This window comes from Polypterus senegalus, chromosome 15 (assembly GCF_016835505.1).
Source record: "Polypterus senegalus isolate Bchr_013 chromosome 15, ASM1683550v1, whole genome shotgun sequence".
Taxonomy (NCBI): domain Eukaryota; kingdom Metazoa; phylum Chordata; class Cladistia; order Polypteriformes; family Polypteridae; genus Polypterus; species Polypterus senegalus.
In genome coordinates, this window is record NC_053168.1 from 34,937,334 (window position 1) to 34,963,158 (window position 25,825).

The following is a 25,825-nucleotide window of genomic DNA, read 5'->3' on the forward strand; positions in this document are numbered from 1 at the left end:
GGAGAAAAAAAGGAAAAGAACTGTCTTCATTAGTACAATTGTCAAACACTTGCAAATATTTAAAATTACACATATGAATTTGCTCTGCATTATGAATACTAAAAAAATTCTTCAATTAAAAAAATCATATTTGCTGTTAAATTATTATTTCAAATGTAAAGTAACAATTGTCAAAAAGTTTTTTTTTTTTACTCTTTTCAATAAACTTAATAAGGATCATGGCGTTGCCCCAGAATTTATTTATGACATAGACAAGGCAGGACTACTCTGTCCGTTTCATTCACTAACTTGGTCAGCAGGTGAGCAAGAGAAATTTGAGTTTGGTCCTAAATAGGATAAAATGACATCTCACATTGTCAGAGTGCAGCACTGATTCTGGATGCCTCTGTAAGTAGCTAACAAAGAAATTAGCACAAAGGTAGGTGCTTAATTTTTCAGTAGAGTATCATGCCCAGTCAATTTTGTGGATAAACTATTCAAATGCTTTAGACAAGTTTCTCCTTTGCGTGAAAGAAAGTTTACCAAAGTAGATGTTTGCTTCTTTGCTTCTTTGCTTCTTTTCTAACAACTGTGGGAACCATCCAACAGGTGAGGATTTAGTTAGTGATGACACTACTTGTTTATACCTGTTCCCTATTGTGCATTAGTCCATGAAACAGGTTGAGGTCCACATCATAGAAATGGAAGAAACCTTCTGACATTTACTGACAGAACAAGGTAACATTTGCAGAAGAGGTTCTGTCGGAAGTAAACTATTTTCAAGGATTCCATTGCATTGAGTAATGTCGAGTCTAAGAATTGCTGAAGAAAATTGTAGCCTCTGGCAATATTCTTAAAAGACAGTGAGGAAAAAGATTTTGAAGGTTTGGAAAAATAGGTGTTTCTCATAAAATTCACTTTAGGTAGGATATCTTTAAAAAAATACACCTTTTAATGACGTACTCATTAAACACACCTTGAATAAAAGTGTCATTCAAAAAAGTAAATGATAACTTAAATTCAAAGTAACCACCAAAATAGTTGTGATCACTTATCCACTGGGCAAATGAACATTGTTAAGTTGCCAAATATATGATTGAGCCAAATTCATTAATTTTCCAAAAATTACAATTAATTTGACTTGGATAAAGAGTCAATATTCAAAATTACAATGTTTGATGACCTTAGTAATGTCCTAAAACTAATGGATGCAGATTAAAGTATTTGAAGTCCAATGGCTCTTTTTTGCTTCCTGATTAAAGGCTGACTCAGAGTCTAGAATCATGAGCCTCTCAGCAATTAGCCAAATTAAGAATAGGTCAGCTACATAAAAAACCTTTACAGATGACCATTACAGAGTAAGAGTTCCTTTTTCATTGACCTCCTCAGCCTATCACAAACAGTATACCCAATAACCCTGCACAATTTTGCATAGAACCACCATCTTTTGATCACCACTCACATTTGTACTAACCACAGCAGAGGATGAAAACTTAAAGTGGCCAGTATATTAAAAGATTTCTCTGAAGATGTATATATGTATAGGGCTGAGTGCTGGCGCTGAGGCTAAGGATCTGCGTTGGTATCCGGAAGGTTGTTGGTTCAAATCCCTGTTAAATCCTTGTTACTGCCAAAAGAGATCCTAACCTCCTGGGCTTTTGAGCAAGTACTTTAGCCTGCAATTGTTCCAGAGGCATTGTACAATGGTTGACCTTGCACTATGACCACAAGGAGTATGCAAAAAACTAACATCAAATTCCTAATACAAGAAATTGTAGAAGGTGAAACAAAGAACAAAACAAAAAAAATTGATCTGTCATCAACTGGTACTGCTGCACTGATTTGTAGGTCAGTCTCATAACTATGATTTTAGTATGGTGAAGAGACTTTGGTGACTGATGATTTTTAGTTATGTAGACAGGAATTTTCTGTTCTTGTAAAGATTAAGCATAGACATACTACCAATAAGGTGAAGGCCTGGGTCTTGTAAAGTGTTTTACCAGATTAAGTAAGAAGGATCAAATTACAAAACATTAAAACATTATAAAAAGTTAGACAAGAACAGGTCATTCAGCCCAACAAAGCTTACCAATTCTGTATACTAAATTCTTCTAAAATAACATCAAGTCTAGTTTTGAAGGTCTCTAAAGTCCTACTGTTAAACGCACTACTTGGTAACTTATTCAATGTTTCTATGGCTTGCAATGTGACGAAAAACTTAATATTTGTGCAAAATTTACCCTTAGCAAGTTTTCAACTGTATCACCATGTTCTCGTTGAACTCATTTTAAAAGTAACAGTCTCAAACTCACTGAACTAATTCAATTCATAATTTTAAAAACTTCAACCAGGTCACCTCCTAATCTTGGTCGGTTCAAGCTGAAAAGATTCAACTCCTTTAATCTTTACTCATAACTCATCCTCTGCAGTCCTGAACTAACCCTTGTTGCTCTTCTCTGGACTCATTTTAAAGACTAAAATGTTGTTTTTGTAGTCCAGAGACCAAAATTACACACAGTTACCAGGGGCCTCATGCATAACGCCATGTGTAGAAAATGCACTATAACATGACATAAGCACAAAAGCCGAAATGTGCTTACACACAGAAAACTCCAGATGCAGGAATCTGTGCGTACTCCAACTTCCACGTTCTTCCGCTCCATAAATTCCAGTCAGCATGAAAAGTAACACTCGTGCACGCGCTTTATGTAACGCCCCAACTCCTCCCAGAATTACGCCTCTATGAATATGCAAATCAATATAAATCGCCCTTAAGCTCAGCCTTTTGTGAAAAGACAATGGGAAAAGCACTTGGGAAAATATAAGAATTTCTGCGAATACTAAGTGGAGGCAAAGGAAAAGCATACTATTTGTTGATTTAAACAGTGGTATAATCAACAAAAGGAAGTTGATCGAGTGACATAGCGTGTCGGAGAAACTCGAAAGCTCAAGTTCACAAAGTTGCACAGTGCCAAAATAAAAAAGAAGTCACATATCAAAGTCGCAGTGAAAAGGCGAGTTGTAGCCCACCGTCTCAGCTTATTAGGGTACAGACAAAAAAATAGGCACACAGTGGGAAAAAAAGCATGAAATGTCAACTTTAATCTTGAGATTTCCACTTTAATCATGCAGTTTATTTTGTCATTAAAGTAGAACATCATAAACTACATCTTAAAATCATTTAATTTACTAGTTTCTCAAATCCCGTCGTTACTGAAGTAGCATGTTGGATGCATTGTTTTGCATTTGATCTTCAATGTGCTCTGTGTGTGTGAATCACTACGTGCTTCCGTTCTTTCTCTTCCTCCGACAGGACACAGAATCCATTACATTCGTGATATTACTGCTCTCTGAATAATTAAAATACTGAGATGTATACTTGATATTTTCATGATGATAGGAGTTAAAGCATGTTATTAAACATGGGAACACGGTTGCGCAGTGATTGTTCCTGCCTCACACAAGATGCTTGCTGCATCGTTCATGACCTTCAATTAAATAATATATTGCAGCAGTACTGTCTCTTTCAAACGTGCTAACCTCCAGTTCCTATCCTTACTTTTCTTTCAGTGATATAAATACTCCGAGTGGTGCAATGAGAGTAATATGGAAAAAGATGATCCGCTGTGGCAACCCCTAACAGGAGCAGCTGAAAGAAGAAAAAGAAGAAGAAGAAGAAGAAGAAGGTGCAGTGAGAGTAACAACGATAAAGCAGTTATGGCATTTGGAATACTATGGCTATTCCCTGGACCATTATATTGTTACAAGTTAATTACAATCAGATGGATTACACTAATCAACAACATGCGGTTAGTTTCAGTGTATTTATAAAGCCGCATCAGGAAAATAAAGAGTAACAACACAGGAACAGTAGCACTGCTTTGACGCTGGGTGCCACCAGTCTGCAAAACCGAGCGGAGAACTTGCGTACGACAGGGTATGAGGTACTGTGGAAAAGTGCGTGGCTTTACACTAAGTGTAAGTTTTATACATCGTGATGTGAACCCAGAAACGTTCTTATGCAACATTTCTATGCGTACGCACCGTTTATGCATGATGCCCCTAGTGCAGCCTCAGTAGTGTGTTGTATAACTTAAGACTAACCTCCTTTGACTTATACTCTACACATCATGCTATGTAACTTAGCATTCTGTTAGCCTTCTAAATGGCTTCCAAACACTGTCTGGAAGTTGACAGTGACAAGTCCACTACAACACCTAAATCCTGCTCATTTGGTGTACTTACAATTTTTAGGTCTCCCATTGTGTATTAAAATCTAACATTTTACTTGCTACATGTACAGTAATATTTTACATTTACTTAGATTAAATTTTATCTGCCAGAAATCTGTAAAGATGGACAGATTCTAGATTAGCTGCCAATCCACATTGCTTGGTATCATCTACAAAATTAACCACTTCGTTATTTAAGTTCGTGTACAAGTCATTTACATACCGGTATATTAAAAATAGCAGAAGCCCTAGCACTGACGCCTGAGGGTCACCACTCTTAACATCACCCAATTTTAAGAAGGTTACTCGTGCCTTAACTCTCCACTTACTTTGTTTTCGTCAACTCTGCAGCCATCTATACACTACACCCTTAACTTTCACTTCTTTTATTCTGATGCCCAGCCTCTCATTTGGTGCCTTATCAAATACTTTGTAAATGTCAAAATAAATAATATTAATATTTGCACCACTTTGATTGTATCCTTTTTTTAACTTCCTTATAGAATTCCAGCATGTTAGTAAAATACGACCTCCCTTGTTAGAATGCATGCTGACTGTTTAGTTAAACTCTTGTTCTTGCCATGTGTTGCGCAATCATAATCCACATGCTAACCTTACTAGCCTAAAGTTACTTGGACCTGCCCAATCACCCTTTGTATATAAAGGGGACCTTATTTGCAATTTTCCAGTCCTTCAGATTTTCTTCAGTGCACAGTGACTTCCTAAAAATATGTGTCATGTGTTTATATATGTAGTTACTAAACTAATTAAGCACTCGATGGCAAATATTAACTGGTCCTAGTGATTTGATTGATTTCAGTGTATTTAATCTAAGCAGTACTTATACCTTTGCTATTTCCAAATCATTCAGTGCCTCTTTAGTAGTCCCTTTTACCACCGAGAAGTTATCCATTTCGTCACATATGAAGAACTCTGAAAAATTCAAGATTAGAGCATTCACTATTTCGCTGTCTGTATATTTTAATTCCCCTCTACTATTCCTAATACACCTCACCTCCTCCTTGACTGTTCTTGTACTACTAAAGAAACAACAACCAAACATTCTGACATGCAGTTCAGGGTTATTTTATATACATTTTCATTAGCCTTGAAAACAGTAAGTGACATTAACTTTTTCACAGCAAGATTGATGCTTCTACATAAAAATTTACAACGATCGATAGATAGATAGATAGTCCCCAAGGGGAAATTCACAATTGTTTGAGACGTGCTATACAAAATAGCCAATGCATAAGTACAACATCAAACCAAAGCTGTGCTTACCTAAACTTGCTATTCTGAAATGCATCTGTACATAATATAAAAAGTACCTAAATCAATCAGAGTAATACCACTTTGGGGTGTACTGGTAGGCCATTCATCTTCTTTGAATAACTAAGAAAAAAATTCTAAATATTTTATGGTTATACTGTTGTTGCTCCAGATGTAGTGGGAGATATTGTTGTAGTTCATTTTTAAATTAACAGTCACATGCATTTTTATTTACAGACAGTGCTAATATCTATTTAAAACAGTGTAAATTTTAATTTTAAAAGTACTGTGCAGAATTCTCCACTACCAACAGCAGACTACTGAATATTTCTAAATAAAAAGGTTATTTTTCTATTTAAATAAACTGCTGATTTTTTTTACTTGGACAAAGAGTGCAAATGTATATTTAAACAGACATTACTAGTGTATAAACAACAACTGACAAGTCAATAAAAGACCACAAGTTGTACATGCTTATAACATTAATCACAAATGTCAAGCCTCAGATGTTTTCCAAGCAAAGGTATTAAACCTTGCATGTCTTTAGATCCTGCCTTGTGCCCTGTGTGGGCTGGGACTGGCTCCAGCAGACCCCCGTGACCCTGTGTTCAGATTCAGCGGGTTGGAATATGGATGGATGGATGTCTTTAGATTCATATAACACTTCAAGATAACTGATAAAGAATGCACTTTGTAGATTTCAAGAGACGTGTAAATCCTGGGGAATATGTTTACACAATGTTTAATAAAAAGACAGTTATCTGAGATTAACATTAATTAAAATAAACATTTCTCAGTTATTTCTAACATATTGTTATAAGCTCTTGGATTAACAGGAAGTAAAACTGCCAGATAAATAAACTGTAAAATAAAGTATGACTGTACATGGAATTTAAACAGCTGCTCCGTGTGGTGTTGTGTTAGATCAGCATAGCCCAGTGATTTGATAATCCTCTTTTAGCATGTGTAGATGCTTTGAAACTAAGAGAAGTTACAACGAAGATCTCAGTGATTTTGTAAAGATTTAATGTTTTGTGCAATTCAGGAACATACAAGTTTGTTGTGCAACTTTACAAAGGCCTTTTTTGTTATATACTGATAGACAGTGATACAAGATGCCTTTCATTAGCATTACAACTAATTTGAAAACTACAACAGCAAGAAATACTATAAATAACTTCAGTAAATTAACTTTGGTGCTTGGGTAGAAAAACAAAATACAAAAGAATGTAAAGAAAGTGGAGTGCATAAATATATATTACTACCTTCACACGTGGTATAGCACGGAGGCACAGTGGTTACTGCTGCTGCCTCACAGATTCAGAATCTTGGGTTCAAATTTTGTTCTTGATTAGTGTCCATATGGAGTATGTATATTTTCTTCAAGTCTAGGTGGGTTTCCCTCTGGGTACTGGGGCTTTTCTCTCACATACCCAAAGTCATGTGGCTATTTAGGCTAGATACTGTAGCAATACCAGACTAGCCCTGCATCAGTGTGGTATTGTTTAAATGGCCACTGTGATGGAGTGACACTCTGTCCAAGGATGGTTGCCACTTTATGCCGAAAATACAGCAGAAATGTGAATTAATTAAGTAGGTTTAAGAATATATTATTTTAATACACTAATAATACACAGTAAAAGTATATTTATAGTAACATGTGGAGAAAGACTTCTGCAAGTGCAGAAATAGTACAGTATATAGAAAGATGAGGAATATTCAATGTATAAAATGCTTGCATATATATTGCTTTAGGAAATACATTTTTTTTCCTTTTTATTAATTTTATTGCATTCCATACAAATCAATCAAGTTTTTACAAAAAGAAAAACTGAGTTAAGAACAAATCGATCCCCACCTCTGAGAAAGAGAGCAAGCCAAATAGCATGAAATTTAAGACCTGTAAACATACCTAAGTTAATAAATTCTCTGTGCTTTATGAGATTATTTTAAAATATTACTGATTAGATCCTGCCATGTTTTGAAAAAAGTCTGTACGGATCCTCTGACTGAGTATTTGATTTTTTCCAATTTCAAATAGTATAACACATCAGTTTCCCACTGACTTAAAGAGGAGAGTTTTGGTTCTTTCAGTTTATCAGAATAAGTCTGTGTGCCAAAAGTGTAGTGAATGCAATCACAGTTTGTCTTTTTTGGAAGTACATCTGTTTTGGCAAATTTAGTAAAGCGCTTTATTGTCAGGTGTGTGTATTATACATAGGAGTCAATTACAACTAAAACAACAAATTGACAGTAATTTAACAAACTTTGCTATAAAATAGATGTGTAGCTAAAATTTTAAACTCAAAATACAAACATTAAAATTAAATATTGTTTATATACAAGTGAAAGGTTGCACATTATCATTCATTTATTTATCAGACCACAGTGCTCAGATTTTATACTCAATCTTTATTTCAGTTGTTGCCATTCACTGTGTGTACCTAATGATGTCATTGTTGTTTCATTACCCTGCCATTACTGCTACAATTCTAACTTACACTCCTTAAACTATGCACGACTGTGTGCCAATTATCAATAATGTGATGCCATGTATCTACAGTACATGGAACAGACCATGTTTGCTATTTATTTCCACTTCTATCATTAGTGTTTGCAATATTTTCTGTGTACTGATAAATGACTCAAAGATCCACTATTTTGAATCTTACTTGTGTAATAGGATCTGCTGTAAAATAGTTATAATAGTCCAAATAATCATATACAAATTAAAAATTAGAATAATTGAAACATTCTAAATTTACTTAACTGTAAACCAAGAAATATGTATTAAAAAGCATGCAAATTAAATAAATTAATAATAAATATTTGTGGTGCTGAGGTGTCACCCATTGCATGGCTACACTCGGGTCCCAATCTGGGATCCAGAGTTGGTTTGTCATGTGGTGGATGCGGCAATGCGCTGCATCAGCGCGTGCTCCTAACCTAACCTAACCTATCAATGCACCATTTATTTAACAATGTTAACACAACATTCCATTTTCTAATAATTGCTCTAGTCCAGCTTTGTATATTGCTTCAAACAAAAGTGAGAACAAACCTCAAGCTTTCATATTAAGCATACACACAAGTTCACTAATATTAGTCCAACTTAGCAGTAAAATAACCTAAAAGTGTTCTGAGCAGTGAAAAGAAATTCTAGACCGTAAAGAGTCCCCATAAACATAACAAAGCAACTTAGTATAGAGCCTTAGCCATAAATCATTCCAGGGAGCAAACAATGAATGTCAGCCACACTACAAAAAAATATATAAGTTATATTTGTAAACACTGAACTTCCATTACAATGCAATCAAACAACAGCTTTCAGAGCCAGGAATGTATAATGCATACAGACTGTACTTAAAACTGTAACACTACAACCTCTCTTGCTTTCAAAGCCACAAGAATAGCCTTACTATGTTCTGGTGTTATTCTAGATTTATTACTTTGAAAGAAAAGGAAAACAAAAATAACAAAAGGTGGGGTTATTCTGTTGTGCTGATCAGACATTAAAATTGGTACGTACTGTGTAAATACCTGCAGCAGTTTAAGCTTCGTCATTGACTTATATTTTAAAAGCATATTGCCCATGGTAGAAATTATTAAAATAACAGAACTAAAAGGAGTATATTCCCACTTCCAACAGACATTTCTGAAGTAAAGAAAAAAGCTGAATGAAATTTCAAATGTTGAACAACCTTTTTCTTTAACTTTGATAGGATCATGATATAGCTTTGTGTTTTCTTGCATTATGCTCTATGGCCATAAATAAAAGACAACTTTCCCCACTTTATATTCTTCTTAACTATTTCAATAATATAATGCCACCTTTTATTGGCTAAGTAAAAGGATTTTGCTTGACTTCTCATTATATCCATGATGGCTACAACACCCTAATACTAATAATATAATGCCGACATGCAATTTAAACTAAAGATAACACTCAAAATTGGTGTTTTCTTCAGATTTTGGAAAGGTGCAAAAGACAGAGGTGGTGATCTACATTGCAATAGAACCCCTTCAAGTAAAATCAAAGTTGAAATCCAAATGCGCATAGTAAGTCACAAACAAGCAGCTTGAACATATACCGTGCCATTTAAATATTCCCAGATAAACTTTGTAGAACTGTAAAGGAAGGATGTAGTGTACTCATTTCCTTTAAGTTTTCAAATCTATTTATAATATTCTTGTACTAGGCAAAACCCTTACTGTCTCCTGTTTCACAAGAAATATTACCAGAGGATATAATTAATTATTTTCAATGCTTTAATGCATCATATTTATAGAAACTGTTGACATGCACAGAATATTCTAGAGGACTATAGTCAATAAAGGGTTGATCCCCAAAGAGAACACAAAATGAAACTAGTGAACAACAGGCAGCAATATAAAGGTTGTCAGAAAAATCAGCCAAAAGCTACATGTCCTACTCTGTCCCCTACACTGGGTCTCTTTTGACTGTGTACACTATTATCAAATTCATCAAGCACAGATCAAATTAGTACTAATGAGAATGTTAAATGTGATCTGAATTCACCTTCTGACATACTGCAGAGCTAATTAGCGTTTAATAGGACAGACTGAAAATCAGCAGGCCTTTAATTAACCAAACACTGGAATACTCACAGGAAATTCAAATCATTGATGTCAATTTTAAGGCAGCTACTAATACAGATACACACCTGTGCATGTGTGGCTGAATTATAGTGTTGGGCTGGATCTATTGACTTTATTTTATTAATACTTTTCAGGAGGAAAATATAATGAACTGTAACTGCACATATTTTAAGCATTCAATAAAGTTACAGTTTTCAGCTTTATGTAAAGGATCCAATGTAAATGTCAATAATGAAATAACCCTTTGCTATGTGTAAATAATTCATGATACTTTTTATTTTACTTGGCAAGAAACAAATTACTTACATTACAAATCTACTTACATTATTGTTTTTATATTATACAAGAATAAAAAATACTTATGACTTTGCACCCAAAAACCTGTAAAACTGAAAAGACATCATAACCCATGGAGATCCAGGAAATTTTTCACAATAGGGATGCAGACAACAAATAATCATAGCCTACCATAACATTCTCAAACGTGCTTAATCAAATGGAGAGTTGAAGGGGTGAGACATCATCCCCTTAGCACAAAGAGACAGTCCATCATAGGGTGAACTTAAGCACACACCCTCAAACTCATATTTACACAGAGCCAAATTAGAATTTTCCCATTTAACACAACCTACATATCTTTGGACTTGTGGCAAGAAAACTGGAGTACCAGATAAAACATTCGGTAGAATTATAATTACCAACAAGGTTTACAAAGTTCATTGCAAACAAAATAAAACAGCACAAAAATGCAAAATGCAGCACATACAAAAGTTGTTTCTTTTAGTAAGTAAGTAACCTATCATGACCTGTTAAACAGTATATAGGAGTTCTCAAAGCAAGATTTCAAACTTAATTTGATTTTTTTTTGTTTAGTGTTTCTAAAGAGTTTGCCAAAAATGTATTAGCTGTAGAAGCATTTTCCTCTAAAAGGAAAATAAAAAGGATTTTGCTACTACATTAAAAGACATTACATTTTTCTTTACTTCAGCAATGTTGACTGGATTAACCACAAATCCGTTCATCGAACTAACAAAGGCAGCTTTAATTTAATGCTTCCTACAGACACTACAGAAAGCAGGCAGTGTGATTTTACATTACAAATTAAATGTCTGTTCAGTGAAAAATAATTTACACAGTAGATCAGTTGCCCTCTTTTTAACCCACCAGTGATTTACGATGCCCACTGGAGAACATAATGACTTTCACTGCACAGCAGATTTTCCTGAAAGCATAGTCATTGTCAGGATTACACTTCAATAGATGAATGACAATGGTCTGAAACTTTTGCAAATCTGGTTAAGACCACACAGGAGGTAAAAGATAAAAAAGTCTGCTTAAATGAAAATGCACTTTCCCAACCAACATTACCTGAAACAAGTTGAAAATGGAGATAATTACAGATTACATAAAAATTCAATCAACCCATCTTGTTGCTGGAAAAGGGATATGATTTGTGTTGTATGTTATCAAAAGTCTAGTTTAATCAACAGTAATAAATAAAAAGTATATTAAATTACAATTAGTGGTTGTATTCTGATCTTCAGACTAGAAGAACCAGAGTGGACAGATGCAGCTTTCCAAATTACTTTTTAATAGTATAAAATATTTACACTTGAATGACACTTTCGGCCAAAAAGAAAGGCTTCAATACCAAGGAAGCAAAAATAGCCTGCTAGGATATTGCAAAAACCAACCCTGCATACGATGCCAGTTCATCACATGGACCCTCAAATACAAAGACACTGGGACAATTTAATATTGTTAAATAACCAAGCATACAATTCTTTGGAAAGTAGGAGTACCTACTGTAAAAATTTGGAGATTGAGCAACCTGGAATCAAACACAGGTCAATAGTGCTATACTGGACTTTTTAAAGCACTTTGAGCTATACTGTTTGTATGAAAATGTGCTACAGAAATAAATATTTTGTTCTTGTTGTAGAGGCAACTGCTGTTCCAAGATGCTATACTAAAAGCAGGAATGGCCAAACTGCTTTAAATAAACACTGTTGAAGACAAGTGAAGATAACTGTATTTTTTTATATGTGACTTACATTCTTATGACTTAAAGTGTTTCTGGTCAAAGATTATAAAATGACTAACTGCAAGTCAAATCTTACATTTTATGTTTGCGACTATAGTCCCAATTTATACTAAATATTGACACCACACAAAATACCAAACCTGATCATGACAACACAGTAAATGAAAAAAAGGAAACACATAAATGTATGTTTTAACAGACATTCATTAAACAAATAAAAACCTAAACAAATAGCACATTTTGATTTTTTTTTTTTGGTGTTCAGTGGTTAATTGTGGTAAGTATTATACTGATGGAAGCTCAGTCATCCCTTCTCATTCACCTTTACTCAGGTCTCAAAATACAATGTTTTGTTTCCATAGTAATGGCCTTTTCTTGATTTGTCTTGTTTTCTGCTGGAACAGGGTAAAATGTAATATTTCATCTTGGTTCCTGATTAAATGTACCCAGACTATCAAAAACTGCCAATCAAAAGAAATACAAATTTCTTTATTTGCCATTAGCACTGATACGGAGAGAAAGAGTATCGTAGTCCTATCAGTGTTTAAGTTTATCCAAAAAGGTACACCTTTCATATGAACAGGGAATAGGGACTACAATCTTGAGAGGCGCAGTAAGCTTAAAAAAAGAAAAGTATACTATCTTATATTTATACAGTTAGAGGACAATTCTATTTTCAGTGATGAGAAATTCAAGTTTTAGTCATAACTGCAGTATACCAATCTTTTGGTTGTAGCTACACAAATGTCTGAGTCCTGGTTATTCATTGTTTAAGAGAATTGTCTTTAATTCAAAAGCTTGTTTTTTGTGAACACATTTCCTCTACATACACTAACATATTCTCCAATTTTAAGAAGTATTTATGTAACAAAACTTTAGCACAAAATACATGCTTTACCCAGTTTGAGTATACAACTGATATGACATGACATTTAGATTACACAACACAAATAATGGAGCTTTTTTTAAAGGACTTTTTACTTTGTTCCCTGTGGTCTATTGTTAGTCACCATAGATTTCCATTCTAACAAAAACATTCTTATCTTCATTCTTCATGGCAGCGCAAGAATTTTTTTTTTTTTTGCTCGGTCGTCACTACAAACTACATGGGGTAAGGAACATATAACAAATATATTGTTTTTGGATGGAGCATTCCTTTAAAACTACTGCATGACACTACAAGAGGCATTTAGTAAAGAACATCCACTTTCTTCTAATAACACAAATTTCAATTTTTATGTATTCTTCTAAGCTGACCATAAATGAAATGATGAAGATTAATGGTCCTTTATGAGTACAGCCCCTGAAGAACACTATTATTTTTGTCTTATATGGACTTTACCTTCATTTAATAATTTTTGTAAATGTACAACATACATATACAGTATGTTTTTTATAAGAAGTGAATTGCTTTTTTACTTCTTAAATCATTTAATTAAATTCTGGATGTTGGCTTATTTTTGTGGAATAAAAATGGCACAGCAATATCTGTTATGTATTCTTTGTTACCCAAAGTTATATTTGTCTAATTTTAAGTATGGGTACGAACTAGATGACTGTTCATTGTCTACATATGTTAAGACAACAGAAATTAAAAAGAAGCTGGCTTACTATTTCACAAGACTGTAACAGTTACAAACTTACCCTTTTCACTGTTTTATACTTTCTCCCACTGCCTTGAACATTACCTTTCTCACAATATATACTGTCTTTATTATACAAAAAAGGTCTTAAACTATTATTTAATAAGCATTTTCATGAAGTGAAAACAGTGATGAGTATTAGTGTGGAACTATGATGCTTGCTAACAATGGGTGAGATGCAAAATGACAACATAGAATTTTTTTTGTTTTGCTTACTTGACATCTATGGAGATATACCTTCAATGGGTAGAAAGTTACAAAATCTGAGATAAAAACTGAAAGTCCACCCCTAACATTCCCTCTGAAAAACCTCTGCAAACTCTGAAGTGCACTATTAAACACTCAGCATCCTTGATTGGGTTGTGTCAATTGTACTTTGAGAAAGGCAGTAAGGTAGTTGATTTCTCAAGACTGCTAGCAAGAAAAAGAGCAATAAGTCTGTGGTCACTGAAGACAGAGATCCAATAACTGCTTAGACCTTTTTTTGGAATTGAGGGGTGATTCATGGCAAAATCAAAATTAAAAATGCATTCATCATGAACAAGTGCTTTAACCTGTGGAACATGCTCATTTGGTTTGAGGACATTAAGCTACAGATTTGTTTTCATGGCTTACTACTTATACTGCATCCCTTTCAGTAATGCAAGGCATGTGTTTATGACAAATATGCATTGAAATAAAGTTGCCTTTTTATGTGAGATTAAAAAAGGTAGACTATGGGCAATCTAGTTTCCATAAAACTATGCAATTAACATCCAAACACTTTCCATGCCTACTTTGCATGTTTATTAAAGCATTTCTGTCCATGACCAATTCAACCATTCTTCTAATATGGAACTCAATTAGTACATTTAAGATTGACAGGAAGCATCAACTCATTAGCATCTAGAAGCACGGCAAAAGCTAACATGGTAGGTCTGGGGGGTGGTCAGCTGGGACTGAGGGGTCTGGGGGACTAGAATGGGTTGGATGCACCAGCCCTTGATTGGTACTTTGTATTTTAACTGTTAAAAAGTCTTTACTTTCTCTTTACAATATTTACAGTCAGAGGTGTTATATATTCACTCATGCAGTTAATTACATGTGACGAATTTCTACACAGATAAAAATGAAGATATCCTTCTATCCTGAAATTGCTCTGCAGCATTCCAGTTAAAGAAAATAATGGCTCTTTCCTTTCAGCCTTGAACTGTCTATAATATATGAGGCTTGATAAAACTGTGTTAACAAGAGCAAAGTACATGTCATTGAGTATTGAAACGTAAGCTCAGGCATTTAGCTTCTGCTGGGCAGAGAGGAAAGCTTGTAAAAAGAGAGCTAAAAAATGTAAAAATGAATAAATACTGAAAGGTCACGTACAAGCCTGTGCTGTGCTCAAATCAGAAAGCTCCTAGTTCTAGCATGCACACCTGGCTAGCAATAAACATAAGGGATTTATTTTCTTTAAACTTAACTCTCAAATTTCCAATAACCCACTTTCAAAAATTAGTAAAGTTTTAATTTTTTTATTTTATTTTTGAACTGAACTATACTTCACAAAATGTAACACAGTGAAGAACTATTCCCCCTTTACAATAACAGCAAACCTTGTGACCTTTTGAACACAATCTCTTATTAATAAAAGATATTATATTCAAATGAGAAGGAAATGTTCAGTGAAAAAAAAGAATGAGTAAATCATTCAAATTACTGAAAGATCAGTAGCAAATATTACAATTATGAGGATGTTTCATTCTAACAAAATGAAAGTTTCAGTTACGTCAACCAAGCGCAATTTGCCAAGAATAGAAAAGAATGCTGCTATCATATGCTAGGAAAAACAACCCCACAGGGGAAATAAGTAAAAGCTTTTTTTTACTCTTTATAATAAAAATACTGCCAACATTTTTACAACTTCACCGAACACGTTTTAAGCAAAACACTGCAGAAGCAGCACCGGATATAAAGTTTAAAACTGACTGCTGAAACAATAACTTTTATTTTTATTCTGGCTTTCTGTTTTAGAAACACAAAAGAAAATGAAGTATGAGACACGAATTGATAACTACAGGCTTCCACCACTTTTTTTAAACTAATCCAATTTTAAAAATTGTTCTGCAAGTTAAATTTCCAAACTATGAACACCTAATTATAAATAATTTGAATGGAAAATAGTTTTAAGTATTCCCTGGGCCCAGAAATGAACCCAATATTTGTTCAAATAATGCAAAAATATATGAAAATTGATTAAATGCATTTAACACTGTTTAATAAAGCTGTTTATCTGCTCTTTATCACTTCAAGTTTCATCTTCAAAGGAATGGCCCTTCAATCCTCCTTGGGTTTTTTCAACTAATTCATAATCTGCTTTGGAGCCATGATGCTCAAGATAATGCGACACATATGACCAACACATGCGACAAGTTGAATGAACCACAGCAAGTGAACGCACAAGTATGTCTCATGAGGACGGACTCAAAATACAGCTTTGTCTATGAGAAGGACTGTTACCAATACCCAGCCCCACCCCAAACATCCAGCCAAGCTCAGTTCCAAATACACCTGGTCATCTTTCCAGTTGATCTTTGTAAATGTGTAGCTTCATTATGGGTTATGAAAAAAGAAAGGATATTAAGAGCCTTTCTATGTATATGCCTGTTTTGTAAAGTGGTGGACGCCTGTACAAATGCAAGGGTTCTGAACATGTTAATATATACAGTAATGAACTAAAAAAGGAATAACTGTTTAGACAGGGACGGAAAAAAACTGAATCAAACTCTGGAACATGTCCAGATAAAAGTGCAAATTAAAATACAGTAGGATGGAAATCAAAATAAAATCCTTAATAAAGATGTACTCACAAAACTGTATTATATAAACAGAAATGCTTGCATTTGTATTTCCTGAAAAACAAAATACTTCATATTTTTTATTGTAAAGTATTGACAAAAGCCATTACAGTATATCTTACCAGTAGAGGTAACTAGGATTACTGTGAAATTCCAAACCATAATGAGCGACATACTGGAAATGATGTGGTACAAACTGAGTAAGACTTTATAAAATATGTATATATTAAATCAGATCTGTACTGAAAAACAGTAGGAGAGATACACTTTTTCAGAGTTGGAATAAATCTGTTGTTACTGTTTCATGTTTTCCCAACTGTTGAGCCCATGGTATTTTTTGTAGTGGCTTAAAAAAAGAAAAAAAGGAGACTATGGAATGGTGCCAGTCAATCACAAAAAATTATGACCGGCTGTTTTTTGTCTGTAAATAAATTCTTATGTTTTACATATTTGGTTTTCTTTCTCAATTTTCACATCACATTACTTTTTGCTTTCCCTTACTCTGTTATAACTAATATTTGGCAAGTGCTGAACATTTCCTTTTCTTGTGTATTGTGACTCTTCTACTAATTGACAATTTAGGATTAGATGGTCCGTTCTGAATCTTCTGACACAGATTAATTTACATCCATAAGCTTCTGAAGCTATGTTATTAAATGGTATGTGAGGTTTGGTGTGAATGAAACATCTTTGATTTTTAAATCAATGTGTATTATGCTACCCTTCTTGCTAATTAAAACCATTGATCCATTTTCTCAGCCTGTTTAATTCACTTCAGGACCTTTGGAGTAGGAGTCTATGCCAAAGGCACTGGGTTCAAGACAGAAAAAAAAAAACTCTAGAAGGAACACCAGTTCGTCAAAAAGCATACTGTACATGCCCAAAAATATCAATACAAGGGACTTCAGAGTTGTCAATTAACACAACACGCATATTTTTTCAATGTGTGAGAAAATTAAAGATATATGGAGAATAATACACAGACACCAGAACATTATGAAAGCACCACAGACCATTTCAGGGTTTTAACCCACATCCTGGGAGCAAAAAGGTAGCAGTGGTAATCGATGCTCCACTGTGCCACCCATAATAATGTCACGAGTTTTGTATAAAAATAAAATGGTCTCCATAAAGTTTACAATGAATTTAACTAATACAATTGTTTTGTTTAGTTTTTTTTTTTTAAGTTGACCTTTATTCTCCAATGTGTTTTTCACAGAAAGTATGTAAAAAAAGGGGTTAAAAATATTTAGAAGACATAGATTAACTTTTAAATCAGCAGACTGCATGACTGCAGGTCAGCAACACAATGAACACTGAAAAAACCAAAGAGAACTCAATGAATAAAAACACAATTTTTTAAAATAAATGTAATCCTGTAATATTCATGCACATAAATAATAAAACAAATTTTGGAGGACTTTATTAAAATTGCAACTACATTTTTTTCAAACATAGAAACCATGAAACACTCCTTTGCAGAAACACAGAAACAAGCTACCAAGTCACATAGTTTAAGAAAAAGCCATTATCTGATGAGGTATCAAGCACAATTCTTTTTTTTAACACTTCTGGACATCCCTGATAGACCAAGGTCTTGCTACTTTTCTAATGCAAAAATATAAAGAGTTGACTAAAATCAACTACACGATGACAATGGCTAAAATTTAAAAAGATAAGGGTTAAGTGTACTTTTGCAATGTAAGCTGTATATACTCGGTTTAAAAATGTAAGAACTGGGATATTAAGACTGATGAACTCGTTAAGAAACACACGTGTCTGCATTCATGTTCTACATACATAATTAACATTTCTATAAATCACGATTAAGTGGAAAGGGAAGTGGATTTAGCTCGAATGCCCTTTTTGATGACCTGGGATAATTCTGACACCTAATACTCTACAACACTTAGACTTGATTAACGGGATACCTGATAGTTTTTTTAGTCGTTTCCTGTCTTGGGCATTCAGATCCACTACTACAAATCGCTGGCGCTTGCTGCTTGGGAAAATGTAAAATAGGTGATATCGCCAGTTCCTGCCAATGACCACACGAAGTGAAAGTAGCTGCCGACTGGCTTACCCCAAACGGGCCTCTTAATTACGGATTCCTGAAGCTTATGCTTTGCTATGGAAACCCAACATTTGCCAGCACAGTAAAGTTTCATTGTTGCACCTGCATTACTGGGGAAAACTGTGTCGATCGGAGTAAAAGCCAAGGCGTTGGGGGAGGTAAATGTTTAAACTTCCAGACCTCTGTGACACGCGCGGCCTCCCCTTTCCCCTCTTAATAATGCAATGGACTTCGCAACTGTGCCCGTTAGAAAACAGTGCTTGTTGTCAATTTACAATCTTACTCGATGTAACTGTATGCCTTCTCTTTAACTACGTACCCTTAAACTTTTCCAACAGGGAAAAACTTGTAAGTCGACCATACAGCGATAGTAACATAACCCAAATAAGAAGAAAACACGCAGTACAATTGCAAAGTCGATATAGCGATCGAGATGATAAATGCAGTCAGTTGATCGCGAGCATTGGAGAGCCTGTGACCTTACCTGCGATACCAGAGGGATGAGCGTCTGCTCCACCGATCGAGTTTTGATCTCCAGTCCAGAATCAAAGCTGCTGCTGCTGCCGTTGCTGCCACACGGAGATGAAGCCATTCCCGCCGTTCACCTTTTTATGTCTTTTTTTCTTCTTCCCCCTTTTCTGTCCTCACTGCAGTTGCACGGCACTGTAATTCCCTATACGCTCGAGTTCAATTAACCACAACTGAAAGTGTGGGGTAGCGGCAAAAGGTTTAGCGTCAGTACACTACGGACCTCCTCGGTGTACCTTCTTAAACACTGTTTTCAGTCTTTCTCCGTTGTGACAAAGAATGACTTTAAATCCTCCAAAACCTTGCAGATAGCTCTGCATCTAAGGCGAACACAATTTTGCAAAAAAAAATTGCAGCGCGAATGAGAGCTTGTGCGGAAAACTGCACTCCAGAGTCCCAACTGCTGCAGTGAGCCGCTCACTAGACTCCCCGGACCCGCCGAGTCCGTCCTAAGTGAGCGAGTGACTGAGTGACACGGCACGAGAGCGCGCGCGCGCACACGCGAGATCCAGTGTGTGTATGTAAAGGGACCAGTAACGCGCCGCGCGCGCTCCACTTTACTCAATGTAGTGCCACGGTGTGGACGCACGGGCAGTCTACCAGCCTTTCAACTGCGTTCCTTTCTGCACCATTTAATTTCACCAGCTCGCTTCCGTCGCCGCAGACTGCGGCCGCCCCCTTTCGCTTGAACGAATTTTTTCAAGTACGTCAACTTTTTAAACCTTTTACACGTCTGCGCCTCAATACTCACATTGTCCACAATGTATGTATGACCAGGTGCTTGAAAAGTGGCACAACTAAAAGAAATAGTTTAACTATGACGTAGTGGTATTAAACACCAGACAAATTTACAGACTTAACTAAATTCTGTGTATACAGTTACATAAGACATTTTTAAAATGAAAGCTTGCTCCAGATTTTAAACATCATAAACACGTCCACTTTGTACATGGCTGGGTATATTTGTTTCATATTCTGTCTGTGATACCTTACACTGTCTGCAGCATTCACCACACACCTTGCTTAACATTCACATTCTGTCCAGCAATGCTTGTCAATGCAATTTACATGGACATTATACAATTAGAAACTCTATACTAATACTGGGTAGGGGTTCATTCTGCTCTCTTAACAGACTCAGTTCTTTGTGGCATGGATTGATGTTGTAAGTATTCCTTTGAGTTCTGGTCCATGTTAACATGATTGTATCACACAATTTCTGAAGGTTTGTCAGTTGTACATTTATGCTGCAAATCCCCCATTCTACCACATCCCAAAGGTATTTAATTGGATTCAGATCCGGTGTCTGGGAAGGCCACTGAAGAACAATGAACTTGTTGACCTTGTTATGAAACCACTTCTAAATGACTTTTGCTTTGGGACATGGTGCGTTATGATGCTGGAAGTAGTCATTAGAAGATCGGTGAAATGTGGCAATGAAGGGAAACACAGGACCAGCAAAAGTACTCACATAAGTTGTTACATTTAAGCGATGATTGATTCATATTAATGGGTTCAAAGTATACCCCACACCATTACACCACCACCAGCAGCCTGGACTGTTGACACAAGGTAGGTTGGATGCATGGATTTATGCTGTTGGTATCAAATTGTTACCCCACCAACTGATTGCCTCAACAGACATCGAGAATTGTCAGACCAGGCTACATTTTTCTACTCTTCAGCTGTCCAGGTTTTGTGAGCCTGTCTACTGCAGCCTCAGCTTTTTATTCTTGGCTGACAGGAATGGAACTCAATGTAGTCTTCCGTTGTTGTAGCCTATTGCCTCAAGTTTCAACGTGTTGTACATTCTGAGATGCTTTTGTGCCCACCACAGTTGTACAGAGTGATTGTATGAGTTAACAGTAGCCTTTCTGTCAGCTCAAACCTCTGTCATCAACAACTTGTCTCCGTCCACAGAACCACTGTTCATTGTATGTTTATTTTTTTGCAGTTATAGAAATACTCAAACCCACCTATCTGGCACCAACGCTCATGCCACAATCAAAATCATTGAGATCACATTTTTTGCCCATTCTGGTGTTTGATGTGAACATTGACTGAAGCTCCTAACCGGCATCTGTATGATTTGTTTGCTCTGTGCTGCTGCCACATAATTGGCTGATTAGATAAATGCATGGATAAGCAGGTGTACAGGTGTCCCTAATAATTTTAAGTGTCACATCTCAACCTTTGCCTTTCTTTTTGTGTTTTCAAACCTTTTAACTTTAATCTTTGCCTCACCTTTTGAGATTACATCTTCTTAAAAACTGGAAGCCATAGTTTCCCCCCATGTTGGGCTTTACAAGCGAAAGCCATTGATTATGTCTTTGCTTGGTCTGTTAGTTCCTGTTTGTACTTTTGCTAGCCTGACCAGGGTTATACTTTGTAATTCAGCCACAACTGCAGTTTAATAGTATCATTGCTCTTATACTTTACTGAACATCTCATTCCAGGTAAATTCTCTCCATTGTGTAGTGCTCACCAATTACATAAAAGGTTTCTGATGCAAAATTCTAGCCAAGGGTTGGTTGGGACCACTTTCAATCACTCATCAATATGGAAACAACAATTGTTTATTAGATTAGATTATATACACTCTATTAATGGCCAAGGAAAAATTCAAATGCATACAGCAGCAAAAACATAAAATACACAGATATATAATTAAAGTAAAATATACGACAACAGAATACTAGAAATATTAGACATATATAAACAAAATACCTGTGTGTGTATGGAGCAGTCTTCTCTGCTTACGCTCAACCACAGCTACTACATGGCGCACGGATGCACTTTTACATTTTTTCAATGCTTGCATGCACCTCATTTCACACTATGAAAGACGTGTGTAGAAAACACCAAACACACATAAAACAGCCATGTCGTGTTAATGAAGAGACACAATGTCGAAACGGAGCAAACGCCACGGCTCAACAACATGCAAGTGAAATACCTGAGCAACAGAGGGTAAGGCTTAAAGTTTTCACAAAAAACATTGTGGAAGTATGGATCTGGAAGTATGTTCTGAAGACAACGATTAATAGGACTCATATGACAGTGATAAGGCTAAGATACAGTATCACCAGTGTCTTCTTATAAAAGCCAGTGAGGCAGCAGGCACAAGTGGGTCCACATCCTCTGCTCTGGGTAATTCTTAAGAGTTAGCTGACGTCTCTCCAAGTTCACGATTATAATAGAACTGCTAGGGAGTCTTTGGGTTGTTTTTTGTCCTGAAGATCACACGCAGCTAGTAATTCAATAAATATTATGCTAAAATAACTGTAGCAAATTGAAGTTTGGACTATCTTCCTATGGCTTCTGGCTGAAGTGAAGGAAGGTACTTTTGAAGAAGAAGTTTAAGTGTCTGATGGCAGCAGGCAGAAAAGATGCCCAAAGGAAGCTTTTTATTACACTGTGGAGGAATGAGTCAGTGGCTAAAAGTGCTCCAAGGAAGTCTCCCTGAAGGGGATGGACAGAATTGTTCATTATGGAATCCAATTATCCCACCATCCTCTCTTCCACAAGAACCAGCAGTGTGTCCAGAGTTACTCCTATGATGGAGCTGGCTTTACTGATAAGTTTATTCAGGCACTGTAAGTCTTGCGAACTTATAAAATGTGATAAAATATATGATGAACGTTAAAATAAATTTTAAAAAACTTATTACAGTATCAATGTTACTAATTCTGGGTTCAAATTCCAGTCTGGGTAAAGTCTAGGTGGAGTTTACATGTTCTTATTGTGTTTTTTTACACACATTACACACATATTAAGTTAGTTGAAAGATCTAAATTGGTCCATAAGGAGTCGGTGTTCTCTGTAGTTCTCTTGACAGTCTGTCCAAGGTTGTTTTCTGCCTGCATTCAATATTTCCACCGAAGATTTTGGCCCCATGGTCTTGTACATAAATAATATATGTTGTATTTGTTCGACCGATCACAGAAGAATAATATCATGAGTCATTTATATTCTAGAATACAAATGCAGGGACAAAAAATACCGTAGTCCCCCAGCATTCTACTTTGAGTTTTGTTTTTTTGAGTTAGAAAAAACATCTCATATCCAGAGTTGATTCCTGTGTTGTACTTAGTGCTCCAAGGAAAACCTTTTGTCTATTTAATCCAAAAACTAAATTAAGTACAGTTTACCAAAATGGACAGGTGAAGTACACTTGCCTTACCCTGTCACAGTAAGAAATGCCCTTTAGAGTAGTACTATGTCTCCCTGCCTTTCTCTTCACAGCCATCTTGCTGGTATTATGTACACTGTAATCCAGATACATTCTCAGTATAACATTAAATAGTGGGAGCATTTCATTCGATACAGTTTTTAATAACTTTCTTTTAATAACCTTATTTAACTGACTTTTACACATTACTTGAAGGATCTCCTTTCAAAGTTTGAATCCAATGATTGGAAGCCTTCTAATATTTTAAGAAACAAAAAAAAAAAATCATAGTTTGTTAAGTATTACTATGGCTAGTACAGGAATGGAATAGTGACACAGTGGTCAGCTCAGCTGCTCTGACTGAGTGGAGTTTACACATTGTCTCTATGTCTGCAAAGATGCATGTAAAGCTGATGAGTGACTCCAAATATACCTTTCATGATTGAGTGTGACCAGTGATAGAGCTGATTGTAATCTTGCACTCAATAATTTTCAGGTAGGCTGTAGGCTCCCATGACCCTAAATCAGTGGCAGCCTTAGGGGTATGCGGGGCCTAGGGCTGACCAACCCCATGTGGGGCCAGTTAAGTCAAACGCTGTTACCTATATGTTTGAACTGTATAAACCTGCAGACAAATTTAATAAAAATAATGTTAACATACACCAGATTTTCTCATTGCAGTATTCAGCTAAATTTTTGTAAGACAACATGTGAACTTTATCAAAATATAACAATATAATCTATCAAAAAAGTGCAATTCATAACCTTACCATGACAGTGCGAAATGTGCTGTCATGAGAAAATTAACAAGGCCTTTTCTAGAAAAGTACCCAAATTGCAAGTATACTCTGAGTCTCAATATGCAGGATATCATAGTCATAATTCATGTTGATGTCATTTCAGCCGGTTATCATTAGCGATACATGTTTTGGTGCATTAATATTCAGACATGTTTATGGCCTACAAATAAAATGTGAGTTTCAGGAAGTGTGAAATTAATGAAGAGGTATCATCATGAAATCTCTTACCTTATCTCTTAGATTCAGAGACGAAAATCCACTTTTCTTGGCTTCCGATTGGAAAAGTCGTTGATGACATCTTCGTAGCCTAATCTGGATGCAATGTCTTTTTCTATAGATGGGAGTAGCCAACCCAGCAACTAATGGACTATACCTATTTTAGGAAGGGATTATACTGATGACCCTTTTCGGGCGATGAAGGTGGATAATGGAATGTTTTCAAAGACATACATGTACGGAATTTGACCTTGAAGATGGATTTTAAAAGGTTTACTCTTAGAAGCATCTCAAGTATATATATACTGGAGAATATAACTTGAAAAATCCACTTGAATGGGGACGGGGCACGGGGCCTGGGGTGGTTGCCCCACTTGCCACCCCCAAATGCTTATCTTGCCCTGAATTGGGTTAAGCATGTGCAAAAACAATAAATTAAAAATGTAAAAAGAGTGCAAATTGTTAAGTTGCACACACCTTAATGTAGTAAGAGCAAGTACTTTAGCTACTTCACTTTAAGCTCAGGTTTAATTTTTATCTATACTAATAAAAGGCAAAGCCCTCACTGACTGACTCACTCACTGACTCACTCATCACTAATTCTCCAACTTTCCGTGTAGGTAGAAGGCTGAAATTTGGCAGGCTTATTCCTTACAGCTTACTTACAAAAGTTAAGCAGGTTTCATTTTGAAATTCTACACGTAACGGTCATAACGGTCGACAACATCCGCCATGTTGAACTTTCTTATTTATGGCCCCATCTTCACGAAATTTGGTAGGCGGCTTCCCTGTGCTAACCGAAACCGATGTATGTACATATTTCGGTGGTATGACGCCACTGTTGGCCGGCATATTGAACTTTCCAATGGTCTTTGTTACTTATGGGCCCATCTTCAAGAAATTTGGTACACGGGTTCCCAACGCTAACTGAATCCTACTTATGTACATATATACGTCCATAGCCTGCAGCTCGGTCACCGTGTGAGGTGGAGTTGGGTCCCCCATCCCAACGCATCCCACATTGTTGGCTGCCTGCCTATATAAGGCAGTCCGTCGCTCCGGTCTCTACATTCCCTTCCTTGCTTCGCAACAGGATTCACGTCTCCCTGCTGATAACTACAGCCTTTTAATTTAATCCATGGTTTCTCCGCTGTTTTATTGTTCGTTTATTACGATTATAGTTATTGTGTAGGTATTTTAGACTTACTTTACATTGTTCAGGTACCCATTTCCTTTATCGTTCCAACCGTACCTCCATTAACATTTCTATCGAGGTGATCACCATCGATCAAAGAACTGTCACTTACCGAGTGGTTTCCATGCCCAGAGATGGTACCTGCCTTTTCTGTTCTCTTTGTTACATATTGCACAGCCATATCAGGCTCACTCTTGATATCCGGAGGAACATTGTGTCTTAT

The 25,825-nt window shown here is 35.8% G+C and overlaps 1 protein-coding gene across 1 annotated transcript in view; it reads right to left on the bottom strand.

The window, feature by feature from the left end:
* ctnnal1 (catenin (cadherin-associated protein), alpha-like 1) overlaps window positions 1-19,693 on the bottom strand; it is a 160,028-nt gene extending 140,335 nt beyond the window's left edge. Inside the window, exon 1 of the mRNA XM_039737064.1 lies at window positions 19,177-19,693. Within this exon, the coding sequence (XP_039592998.1) occupies window positions 19,177-19,284 (108 nt within the window). The 5' untranslated portion in view covers window positions 19,285-19,693. The remainder of the gene's footprint in view (window positions 1-19,176) is intronic.
* Window positions 19,694-25,825: the final 6,132 nt, after the last annotated feature.